General features: G+C 33.9%; 2 protein-coding genes and 1 non-coding gene across 4 annotated transcripts; 1 reads left to right on the top strand and 2 right to left on the bottom strand.

The window, feature by feature from the left end:
• Positions 1-1474: 1474 nt before the first annotated feature.
• On the bottom strand, positions 1475-4117 carry LOC110609939 (protein FANTASTIC FOUR 3). 2 transcript variants are annotated; one of them, XM_021749781.2, is made up of 2 exons: positions 3975-4117; positions 1475-3101 (listed from the first exon to the last, which is right to left on the bottom strand). In XM_021749781.2, exon 2 carries the CDS (start codon positions 2789-2791, stop codon positions 1727-1729), a length of 1065 nt encoding a protein of 354 aa, XP_021605473.1. In that variant the 5' UTR covers positions 2792-3101; positions 3975-4117; the 3' UTR covers positions 1475-1726. The 2 variants fall into 2 exon arrangements, with proteins under 2 accessions (XP_021605473.1, XP_021605474.1); XM_021749782.2 differs by lacking the exon at positions 3975-4117 and adding an exon at positions 3820-3900.
• Positions 4118-5676: 1559 nt separating this feature from the next.
• On the bottom strand, positions 5677-5749 carry TRNAR-ACG. The gene has a single exon. It is a non-coding gene; the product is annotated as a tRNA-Arg (tRNA).
• Positions 5750-8605: 2856 nt separating this feature from the next.
• On the top strand, positions 8606-12060 carry LOC110606717 (aspartic proteinase-like protein 1). The gene is made up of 10 exons (XM_021745668.2): positions 8606-9132; positions 9216-9354; positions 9634-9881; positions 9976-10203; positions 10322-10460; positions 10543-10613; positions 10698-10797; positions 11139-11199; positions 11284-11355; positions 11610-12060. Exons 1-10 carry the CDS (start codon positions 8780-8782, stop codon positions 11849-11851), a joined length of 1653 nt encoding a protein of 550 aa, XP_021601360.1. The 5' UTR covers positions 8606-8779; the 3' UTR covers positions 11852-12060.
• Positions 12061-12289: the final 229 nt, after the last annotated feature.

The following is a 12289-nucleotide window of genomic DNA, read 5'->3' as shown; positions in this document are numbered from 1 at the left end:
TTTATATTTTGAAAATTTTTTAAACTTAGCGTGTTTTAAAAGTAATTCTTTTCCTTCATTTTTTAGTCTTCCTCCTTAATTTCCAAACGCATGATGAGTTACAAGTGTATATTGGCACTGATTTGCTTGTTTTAAATTTCCAAGGGCCATGCACACACCAATGCAAAAGTTGTAATCCAAACATCTCCCGATAATCATGTTCATGCAAACTTAAAATTGAAATTAATTTAAAACCATTTAGATTATCAATATTTGTTTAGAATAAGTTGCATTTACTAAAAAAATTGTAGTGCAAAATTACATTATTTCAATTTTTTTATCAAATTAAAATAATTAATCTTATGATGATTTTTCTTGATTTGGAAAAGAATATGAAATATTTTAATTATTAAATTAAATTATAATAAAAAATTACAAGTCAATCTCAAATCTATCCTGAATTTTTAAATTGAATAGTTAATTCCCATTTAAATTCGACATAGTGTATATATTTATATTTTTTCCTTATCCATGTCAGAGGTTGTGTCCAAGTTTACAGGCAAAACGGAGGACCGGTTTGGAGATATTCTTCTCCCTCAGTAATTATATCTAAATAATCCAAAGTCAATGATTTTTTAAATAACATTTAAAATTGTATAAATTAAAAACATATGATTAATATAATCAATTATTTATTTTTTATATAAATTAAAAATATAATTTAAAATAATAAATATTATATTTTCTTTACTAAAATATCTTTCATACACATTTCTCAATTACTAAATTATTTTTTGAATTAATAATTTACTTTTCAATATGTATCAGACGAGTATATTAAAGGTGACTAGTGATCTACTATCTATATATAATAAATATATAAATATTAATTTAATAATGTTTAATTTATTTTAAATATGTAAGATAATAATACTTTATCCTGAAGTGTAAAATGGATTGTTAAGTGGAGAATGAATTGAAAGAGTGAACAAATGAGAAGATCGAGGAGGACAAAGGCAACATAGAGTAAAAGGGATGATGAGTGATCTCCAGAGTGATGTGTGAAAATGCGTGTGGAAGTGTGCAGAGGCAAAGGCAGCCCAATCATGAGCACTGACAACCACTGCCTGCAGATATTGGGAGGTAGCTGTACTACATGATCACTCCTTCATCATCCCAACATCTAATGAATTCGCCACCTCGGAAATTGTTCCCTGTTCTTCATTCTATGCCGTGCTCTCCTCTGCACTTTCTTTAAAGACTCCTTCATGCAACCCATGCCAGGTGCTACCACCTCCTATCTACCCATTTCTTCTTCCTTCTCTTCAATTCATGGGTACAGCTAAAAAGTTCAAATTTTTACCATTTTAATGTTTTGCTTTCGAAAATATCTTATTTCTTGCCAAAACTGCCTCCTGTGTCTGACGGTTACGCATGCACAAACCATAACTGACAAACATCTAAGAAAGAAATTGTAAATCATGAGGCTCACATAGAATCAGAAAAACAAAAGCTCAATCAGATTTCAAATGAGAGTTCACTAGTACTGATATATAGACAGAATATAAGGATTAATTCCTACTCTCTTGAATCTTGACATGGCACTAACAGCCTCCTGGAGCATGAAAGCAAAGCTAAATCTATCAATAAAGATGACTCACCTCAAACCTAAAACTGAACCACCCACATCGTCCCCATTCCCCAAAAATAATAATAATGATAATAAATACTCTAGAATTTTTATTGTCTAACCATGAACTGGCCTAAGAGGTGATACTGGCACCCCAAATATGCAATTGGAGTCTGGTCTCACGGTACTGTTGTAAATATTCAAGCACTTGAATGCACTCATATTTCCACCAATTCCACTAGTCCCAGTTTCCACTGAAGGAACTCTTTGATCTTCGTACACGACATCCTTCACTGTAATGTCATTACAACTATGGAAATAGTTCACACCATTATCAAATGCATAGTCTCCTCCATTCTCATTCACTTGTGTGTCTTTGTATTGATCTATAATGACTGTTTCTTGCTTGTCCTCTTTTTCTTCTTTACTTCTACGGTTATCAAGCTCTTCATCATCTTCTTCTTCATTGACGAGACAGTTCTCTAGCTCATTTTTAACTGCTTCTTCACTGCTACAGTTATCAGTCCCAGGTTGTACTTCTTCTTCGTCGTCGTCAACTTCATCAGTGTGACAGTCATCGAGTTCATCTGGTACTTCTTCTTGACAATTCTCAAACTCACTCTCACTGTCATCTAAATCGTCAGCGAGACCTTGGGGATAGGGGGGATAAACTTCATCGTCTAGGGGAACAAGCTTCAAGGTAAGACGGCCATTTGATCTGTGAGCCTGGAAGTACTCATGATGCTTCACCCTCTCTTCTCTAATAATCAATCTTCCATCATCAGTGTAGTATCGCCTCAAAACCCAAGGCATATGGGAAGACAAGTTCCCAGTGCGAGCCAGCGATGTTATTGGCGGTGGAAACTCTTTCTTCACTGCACAACTTTGATCCCTCTTACTACGTCGTAGACAGAAACCCTGACTCTTTTCTACCTCTGATGAAGATTTGAAGATATCGTCATTGTTTTTCAGATCAAGACAGCTCTCAACGCCAATGTAGTCCCCAATGAGAGCAGAAGAAGGTGGTGATGAAGAAATAGACCCCATAATGCTTGAAGTTGCACTAAATCTCCCACTACTGGGAATTTTTTCTTCTCGTGAGGAGTCAAAGGTCAGGCTCACAAGACAGTGATCAATGTTGTGGTTGTGTGTTGTCAATGTAGCTGGGAATTGGGTCTGCATTTTAAAGGCAACAAGAAGAGAAAGAGAGGATGTTACTTCTCTTTTTTTTTTAATTTTTTTTGGGAGTTACTGGTTGTGGGTATAAGCGTAGTGACGGGTAGTGCATGAAGAGAATAGCGTTGGCAGTGTGGCTGGTCAATTAATACTTGCAGTTTAAAATAGAGGAGACAGTAGATGTTATCGAGAAATGCAAGAATTGAATTGAAAGGTAGGTGAAGATGCTGGCAGAGACAGCTAATACCTTGACGTCAAGATTTGGTTCCTTATGTGAAATGGAGATTTTCCCAATCTGCTGCCATTATAATCTTACCTGCAACAATTCAAATCTCACCACACATTACCAAAAAAGCTTCAAATCCCATATATAATTTTCATCCTTTTTCAAAAAAAAAAAAAAAATCAAGAAAGCTAGAAACACACATATATACAAACACAATATATGCAGTAGAAGGAATTTGTACAGCTTGTAAATACAGGCAGAAATTTATTTACACGTGGGGTAGAATTCTTTGACACGTGCTAATATGTTGGGGCCACAAGATAGAATATCATCATCATCATCAACAACAACGACACTCCATAAGAAGGTCCACTAGTATCATAGAATGGATAATTTTACGGCAGATAGCAATTTTAGGAATTTGGATTCTTAGCTCCGACAACAACCCCAACAATACTTGCATAAGATTTTATCCATAAAAAACTGAAATGCCAGAAGGAGAAAACAAAATAAAAATTAAAAAAGGAATGGGTCCATAAAGCTTGACAGGAGAGGAAAATATCTGCCATTGAAAATGCGAAATCCAGAAACACAACCCATAAATTAATAATATATCCTTTATTAAAATCTAAATACAATTAATTAATCAATAAAAAAAATCTACTCAATACCCTAAAACTGTTTGGTTGTTTGATTTGTCATGTTGTGTTGATCGAAAACTCCATTGAAAAACAAATCACTTGATTTACAATAATGGAAAACAACCCTACCCATAAAGCAAAATAATAATCGAGATTAAAAATCATACCAATGCAGAAAACAAGAACCACATTTGGCAGAAACAAAAGAAGAGGGAATAGGATTGTGTATGATCACTTGATGAATACAATAAAATGGGAAAATAATCAAGGTAAAATAAAGGGTACAATAGAATATTAATTTAATTGGGTAAAAAGCACTTACCAGAGAAATTCAAGGAAAAGAGAGTAATGGGAGGAGGATGAGTAGGAGATGGGTTGATGAATGCTGGCAGGCACATCCCCCCTCTCTCGCTCTCTCTCTCTTAGGCGTTTCCACCTAGAGGAGGCTTAAAAAGATGAGCAACCCACACGACAACTCACAATATGAGAGATACAAACAGGCAGCCAACCATGGATAGGCTCAAATACAACTTTCAAGATTTCCATTTTTTCCAATTTTTTTATAAATTATAGTTTTTATATATAATTAAAAAAATAAAAAAAAATAATTTTGTTGATTTTTCACTCTAAAATTATAATCTTAAGTTTTGGCTATATATCTTTAGGCGGGGTTGAAGGGATTAGGACTGTTAATCTGTAGAGTCGATCTCAGCCAAGTGTATATGCTTTACTTAATTACCTTTTTTAGGTCTTAATTAGTTTTATAAAATTTTAATATGATAAATAAATATGTTTAACCCAAAAAATAAAATTCCCCCATTCGTCCTCGCTCAACAGCGTAAGCTTTCATTCAATTCTCATCTGAGAAATTGATTGGATTTTAAAATTTCTCATGTGATTAATAACATTCTGCAATAAAGAATCAGTAATACTATCAAATTAATTGAAATATTGTTTATTTTCAATTTAATTCCTCTCAAGTGATCAATATTTACTTTTATTTTGATTAATAAATTTATTAAAAAAAATATAAATATTTTTCTTACCTGCCCATGTACTCAAAAATAAGTTTTAAGTTAAAAAATAATTAACGTAGAAGTTACTTTGATCAGTAAAGTTAATTAATTATAGTAGTTAATATTGAAGTGTTACAAAAGTTGGTATTTTGAAACTCTGCTCTTCAGGAGCTTTTCCAATCAAAGAGGCTGCTGCCTCCAACCTAAAAAAAAAAACTTATACGTAAGAAATACTTATACAAATCCAGTTTGTAAACACAGATGATCTAAATCATCATGCACAAGCAATTCAAGGAACAACTCAAAGTTAAAAATAAATCGCACATATAACTTATGCGAAGCACGAAACCAAAAAAGGAAAAAACAAAAAAAATTCTGGCCACATGCTGTTCCCAGATAAACATTGTCTAAAAGCATGGCCAAGTAGAAGCAGCATGAGGATTTTAAGAAGGAATTGGAGTGTAATGAAGATAACAAAAGATTTCCAACTGTGAAGGGAACAAGTCCTCTCATGTGAAATCTGTCAGTCGAGCACATTAGTTGGAAATCTTCGCCTCACAACTGGGGCATATCGACCCATGACTGGTGCATACTCGGACCATACTTGCGCCAATAAACTCATTCAACAAGTTCAAGGCAACTTCACTGACTGGGGGAATTATGTCAATAATGAAAATTCAGTTAGCTACTTGAAAATAAGGGTTTAAATCTTCTCATTTCATCTTCCTGGTCCACGACAGCATTTCTCCTATAACAGTTAGCTTGCCAGGCAGAGGTGAAAAGTATTCTTTCTTAAGTGTTTTAATTTTATTGGGGAATTGAACTTAAATTCCTGGAGACAAAAGTTTCAACATCTTTGAATTCGCTAATTAATTCATATTACCACAGTGATAAACCCAAAGTCTAGCTTATGAGCACTTACTTGTCCAATCCCAACAGATACTGTTTTTGCAATCAACAAAGGAAGGTTGAAACGCGAAAAAGATTTCAAAAGAAAGAAAAATGAAACGACTCCGCTGGGGATCGAACCCAGAATCTCTGGTTCCGTAGACCAGCGCCTTATCCATTGGGCCACGGAGTCCCTTTGGTGATGCTTCCCCTTTTCCCTTCCCATTAAACATAAAGATTAATTAATTGTAGACTGATTATAAAGCATAATGCTTGAGATATAAAAATAGTTATTCGAAATTTTACTCCAAATTCAATTATAAGAGAACTTTTAAAAGCCAATAAGAAAATAAAATTATTTCCTATCAAAAACTCAAAGAAGAAAATATATACATACAAACATAAAACTTTATTCAATTAAACTCACAAAGTTCATAAGGGAACCAATAAAGCCATAGCCAAAAGAAGAGGAATCCTCTCCATCAATGCCAAAAATGGCTAACAAACATAGTTAAGAACAAAGAGACCCACTGACAAAAGCATTTCCTAGTCACGGAGGTGCAATCGGAGCCAAAGATGCAGAGCAACCAATCCAGTCATTGTTAATGCTATGAAAAGAAAAACTAAGTGGTGCTTTATTAATTATCAAAATCAACTATGTATACCTTTATACTTGTACAAGCTTCTCAAAGTTTGAGGTAATTGTTTGAAATATGTCTTTGCTAACGTGTAACTAGACATTGAGAGGCTTTGTGCTAGATGGAATTTGTAAGAGTTGGCAAGTGATATTGCTTGATGGTTCCAAGATGAGGGGAAAAAAAGAGAGAAAAGGATGAAAATACTTTAAATTGATTGCTTGTTTTGGTAAGAAATAATAATATAACTTTTATAGTGCAAAATCTACGTCAAAATTTTGTTTGTTTATAATTGAAAAATAAAAGAAAAATCATAAAGCAGAAGAAATTATAATGAAAAATATAGAAGGTGGAGCTACCAACCGCCATACTAAAAAGGCAGAACACTGTGATTGCGCAATTCAAAAAAGCAGCAATTCGAAGTATCCCACGTGTGCTCCGCATCCGCCTCCTTCGCTCACTTGTCGCTCTCGTCTCGCCTCCTATATGCCCACCAATCATTATTCTTCTCTTTTTACAATTTTCATTTTTTTCACTTTTCTCCTTTGTTATGTGTTGTGACATTATGGAGTATTTGTCTATGCAAATTTATATTACGTACTCAAATGCTTAAAAAATTGTTTTTTTAAGGAAAAAAAAATCATTCTTTTACTTGAAAAATAGAATGAAATTTATGTGCACGTGAGAAAGAATATACATATGTAAAGCTAAATACATAATTTCACTAATGAATTTTACTAAAAAATTTATAAGCACTCTGATTCATTAATATCCTATTTTAATATTTAAACAGAATAAAATAAATTTATTTAGTTTCCCTCCAATTTAAAGAGAAATAAATATAAATTAAAAAATTATTTTTCTTGTAAAAAAGAGAAATTATAATTTTCTTTGTTCATTATTTTTCGCTAAAACATTATTTTTCAACTTTAATTTTAAAAAATAAAATTAAGTAAACCTTTTGTGATTGATTTTGTTATATAACCGTGTTAATATATTAAAATGATGTTGACACTTACACACAATTATTGTGTAGAAAAAAATTATTTTTTAATAAATTTTTATTTTTATTTTTAATAATTTATTTTTAACAATACAAGTATATTGTATTAAAAATCTATTGAGCAACATTACAAACTAAAAAGAAGCAAAGCATAAACATGAAAGAACAAAGTCCACCAAATCTGATCTCGAGAAGCCTAGTCCACAGCAGCATTAGCCAGCAAACCAGTTTTCTGACGCCAATCCATAACTACTTCTACTAGAGAAATTTAGAACATTCGTATGACCACCGATTCAACACCACCAGACTATAGAAGAAAGACGCATGACTATAGAAAAACACACCGAAAATACAAATCTCCACATACAAATAATACGTAACCCAAAAAATCACCGGAGTCATAAAACTCAGAACCAAGCTGCATAACCCACAGAGATATCTCACACCCAGAAATATCACCCTAATCAAAGTCTCCAAGGCGCAGTAGCATCAATAACTAGAAAAAAAGCTGGCCCATGACACTTCCAATTTAGTATACTTATAGAGCTCATTGTTAAAAGACATAACTTACTCCTGCGTCGAATCTACCAGCTTTGCCCACCACCAGTAACTATTGACCAAGGTGAAACCAAGTTCTCAAATAAACACTACACTCTACCCACATAACAAAAATCTAGATCCAAATGGTAGATGTAGGAAAGAATGTAAGTTTAGGGAAAGAAGGAGAAATTGTTCAACCAAACCATCATATATTTATATATACTAATTAGATATTAATTATTATAGTCTGTTATAATAAATTAATAATTATATAAAATTATTATAGCTATTTGTTATAAAATTTCTTTAAAAAAAGCAATGAATGAGTAATCATGAGTATAATAGTTAATAATTACGGAAGTCAAGGATAAGCAACCTTAACCGTTTTCAATTTTTATTTTAATTCTATTTAAATTTAAATTTAAATCTCTATTTTAGTTGAAATCATAGTTTTCACACATAAAATCATAACATTGTTGTGTTCATTTTAAAATAATAAATCATTTTAAAATTTTAATATCAAAACAATAGTAAAGACAAGAAAGCTAACAATAGAATAATATTAACATTAATATATATATATATATAGTTTTTAATAAAATAATAAATTTAAAATAATTTAAAAAAATAAATGAAAAAGTAAACACAGTAAAATTTCTAATCACAATTTATTTTCTGTCTAAATTAAAAAAGTAACAAAAAGTAAATATTTTCTTTTTTTTTTTTAAGGAAACTTTTTCTCTTTTAAAACAAGGAAAAGTAATATACGTATGTATAAAATAGTTCTCAAGTCAATTCCCTTTTCCCAACTTTCCACACGTCCAAACAGAGCTAAAAACTGCTCTTTTTATCACATACCAATTTTAAAAATTCAAAAAGCTCCTCCTAGGCCTACCCCTTTGCCTTCTACTTTTCCGCTACTCGACGCCTGCACAAGGCTAAAACAATTTAACCATTATTGGACTCGCTGCGCACTGCGCCCACCCGCGCACTTTAGCACTCTCACCTCTGTAACTTCAAAAGCAGAGCTCTCTTTCTCTCTCACATGCACTGCACAAACACATGCTTGCACGCAATGGCTGAGAATCGTCTGCTTTCTTTGCTGGTTTTCATGGCGATTTGCTTTTGCTTTGCGTTTGACGGTTCGATTGGAGTTGTTGGACTCACATTCTCTTCGAAACTGATTAATCGTTTCTCTGATGAGGCCAAAGCTCTGTGGATTTCTAGGAATCGTAATGTGAGTCTTGATTCCTGGCCTAAAAGGAATAGTTTTGAGTATTTTCAGTTGTTGCTTGGTAGTGACTTGAAGCGCCAGAGAATGAAGCTCGGTTCGCATAGTCAGTTGCTGTTTCCGGTACAGGGAAGCGAGACTTTCTTCTTCGGAAATGAGCTTGACTGGTTTGTGCTGTTTGGTTTCCAAGAAAGTAAAAGAAAATAGTGACTTTTTTATTTAAATTTATTTTTTATATATTTTTTTTCAGGTTACATTACACATGGATTGATATAGGTACACCGAATGTATCATTTCTTGTTGCATTGGATGCTGGGAGCGATCTGCTGTGGGTCCCCTGTGATTGCATACAATGTGCCCCCTTGTCTGCCGGTTACTACAGTTCTTTGGTGTGCAAGCCATTTAGGCATTTACCCCCTTTTTTTCTATTCCCCTTTCAACTGATTAATGTGTTTTTTTCCTCCTACTTTTCCAAGAAAATAAAATTTCCCATCTACTGGTTGCTTAATAGCTAATACATAGAGAAATTAGAACTGGAAATATGGTAGTAACTTGAAGTCAAGTAGTGTAATAGTACAAACTAAGAATTGGATAGCAGGTTTTAGCGTTTAATTTCCAATGATTGATTTATAGGTGCTCCCTTGTATATGGGGCATCTAATTGTGCAGGAAAGAGATTTAAGCCAGTATAGTCCATCCTTATCCAGCACAAGCAGGCATCTTTCTTGCAGCCATCAGCTTTGCGAGTTGGGTCCCAATTGCAAAAACCTCCAGGAGCCCTGCCCATACATTGCTACCTATGATGACCCTGCTGCAAATACTTCTAGTTCTGGATTTTTGGTCGAAGACACATTACATCTGGACTCAGTTAGCGAAAACGCAACCCGGAGAAGGGTGCAGGCTTCAGTTATTATAGGGTGCTTATGTTATTCTCGTCTTGTGATTTTTCTAATACTCTGTTTTGCTTCAAGTTTTGGTTCTTACTCTTTAATGTTTTTTCGTGTGATATAGCTGTGGTAGAAAGCAAAGCGGTGGCTATTTGGATGGAGCTGCTCCTGATGGCGTTATGGGTCTAGGACCTGGAGACATTTCTGTTCCAAGTTTACTTGCAAAAGCTGGATTAGTTCGGAAATCTTTCTCGCTCTGTTTTGATGAGAATGATTGCGGGAGGATTTTCTTTGGTGACCAAGGACATGCGTCCCAAAAATCAACACCATTTGTTCCTATACAGGGAAATTAGTAAGGCATCTGTTTCTTCCTTTCATTTTTTATTTACTAAAGCGCTTGTCTTTATACTTACTGCCTCCTGTATTCTTTCCGTCTGTACATAATGTAACTAGTACGTTTACTGTTTCAGTATTACTTATTTTGTCGAGGTGGAGTCTGTTTGTGTTGGTAATTCTTGTCTTAAGCAATCTGGATTCAAAGCAGCTATTGACAGTGGTTCATCTTTCACATTTCTCCCAACTGAAGTTTATAATAAGATTGTATTAGAGGTACATATTTAAGCCTGCAATGTCAATATGTTAAAGAGTTAGTCATTATATGGCCTAAGAAGTAATTGCTTCCTGATTGCAGTTTGACAAACAAGTGAATGCACAGAGAATTAGCTACGAAGGAGTCCCATGGAATTATTGTTATAACTCCAGGTTGGATTGTAGTCTTGAGAGATTTGCAAGCCCCTTTTCTCATTTCACCCATAACTGATTGTCTGCTACTTTTCTTTGGAACAGTTCACAGGATTCAATTGATATTCCTGCCTTGCGACTCCACTTTCTAATGAACCAGAGCTTTATAGTTCACAATCCCAAATATTCCATTTCCCAGAATCAGGTACTGAATCCTATTCTTATATTTTCTTGAACTTCTGAGACTGTTTATGGGAAGAAAGTTGGGACAAAAGATGTGCAACATAAGCATTCGATAGAGTAGTACTGTGTGCATGGAGTTCTATGAGTACTGCATTCAATGCATGACCTGATTCAGGAAATTTGAGAAGTGATTGGAAGGAACCTTAAGAGGATTTTGTCAGTAGCAATTAGCCAAAGAGGTTGGCTGACCCAAGGCCACAGTGACCCTTCCATCATCTAACCTGCTTCAGATTCAGCATTCTCTATATATGTGCTTTTCACCAAGTTCTAAGGGGTTTAATCATCTCGACTTTAATGATGCAGAAATTCACCATGTTTTGCCTAGCTCTCCAGCCAACCGATCTCGAATTTGGTATTATTGGACGTGAGTATTACTCCGCCTTGTCACTTTGCATACATATTGTTTTTCACAGTTTCTATACTGACGCTGATAAATGTGAAATTGCAGAAAACTACATGACAGGTTATCGTGTTGTATTTGATATGGAGAATTTGAAATTGGGTTGGTCTAATTCAAATTGTAAGTATTTGTGCTTCTGTCATTTGGATTTGAAGTCTACTTTTTTCTGAATACCTTGAATTATTGATTCTTAGAGATCTCTAACTTGGTCCAAACCGCTGGTGAAGAATTTATATGAATAATAGAATCAACTTCCAAGTAAAAGAGATTCTGACATAAAATTTATAGAAACTTAACCTGTTTGCTTTCTTGGTTCAACATTTACATTTATTGGATGATATGGAACCGACTTTGTCCTTGTTTCGTATGTGCAGGTCAAGATGCAAGCGATAAAACAGAAGTAAATCTTGCACCACCTCCAAATGCTAAATCACCAAATCCGCTGCCAACTAATGAGCAACATAGCATCCCAAGTAAGCATGCAATTGCGCCTGCTGTTGCTGGAAGGACTTCATCTAAAGCCTCTGCAGCATCGCATCATATTCCCTCTCTGCTTCATTTAACGAGTTCTTTAGTTTTGCTGCTGAATTCGTGTTTGTTTGTTTTGTGGACCTAATATCTGTCCCACTCTGTTCTGCTTGTAAATCCTGTTTATCCCTGTCAAGCTCATCCAATTTCCTCAGGTTTTCAGCATTACTGAAAATCATTCTATTAGTTGGGGTTGCTAGAGAACATCAACTATCTTCTTCACGTAGCTGGTTCAGTTTGCTGCTAACTTCTGTATTTGCATGGTATATATTAATGCTAATAGTATAGTTATCGCTAGGGTTCTTGCATTTACATGCTTTTGTCAAATTATCTTTGTAGACTTGGTATGATCTTTAATGCAAAGTTAATGCTGGAAAGCATAGTAGATTTGCTGCGTGCGTTAATTTTCATGATATAATTTAAAACTATTAAATTAAAAAATTAATTAATTAATTATAGTTTAAAACTATTTATTTTTTCTAAAATTAATTCAATAGTATACATGTATGAGAGATTTTTGTGCTTT

The sequence above is a fragment of the Manihot esculenta genome, chromosome 2, assembly GCF_001659605.2.
Source record: "Manihot esculenta cultivar AM560-2 chromosome 2, M.esculenta_v8, whole genome shotgun sequence".
Lineage (NCBI taxonomy): Eukaryota > Viridiplantae > Streptophyta > Magnoliopsida > Malpighiales > Euphorbiaceae > Manihot > Manihot esculenta.
Note: the sequence above shows the minus strand (reverse complement) of the source record. Positions and strands in the feature narration are given on the sequence as shown.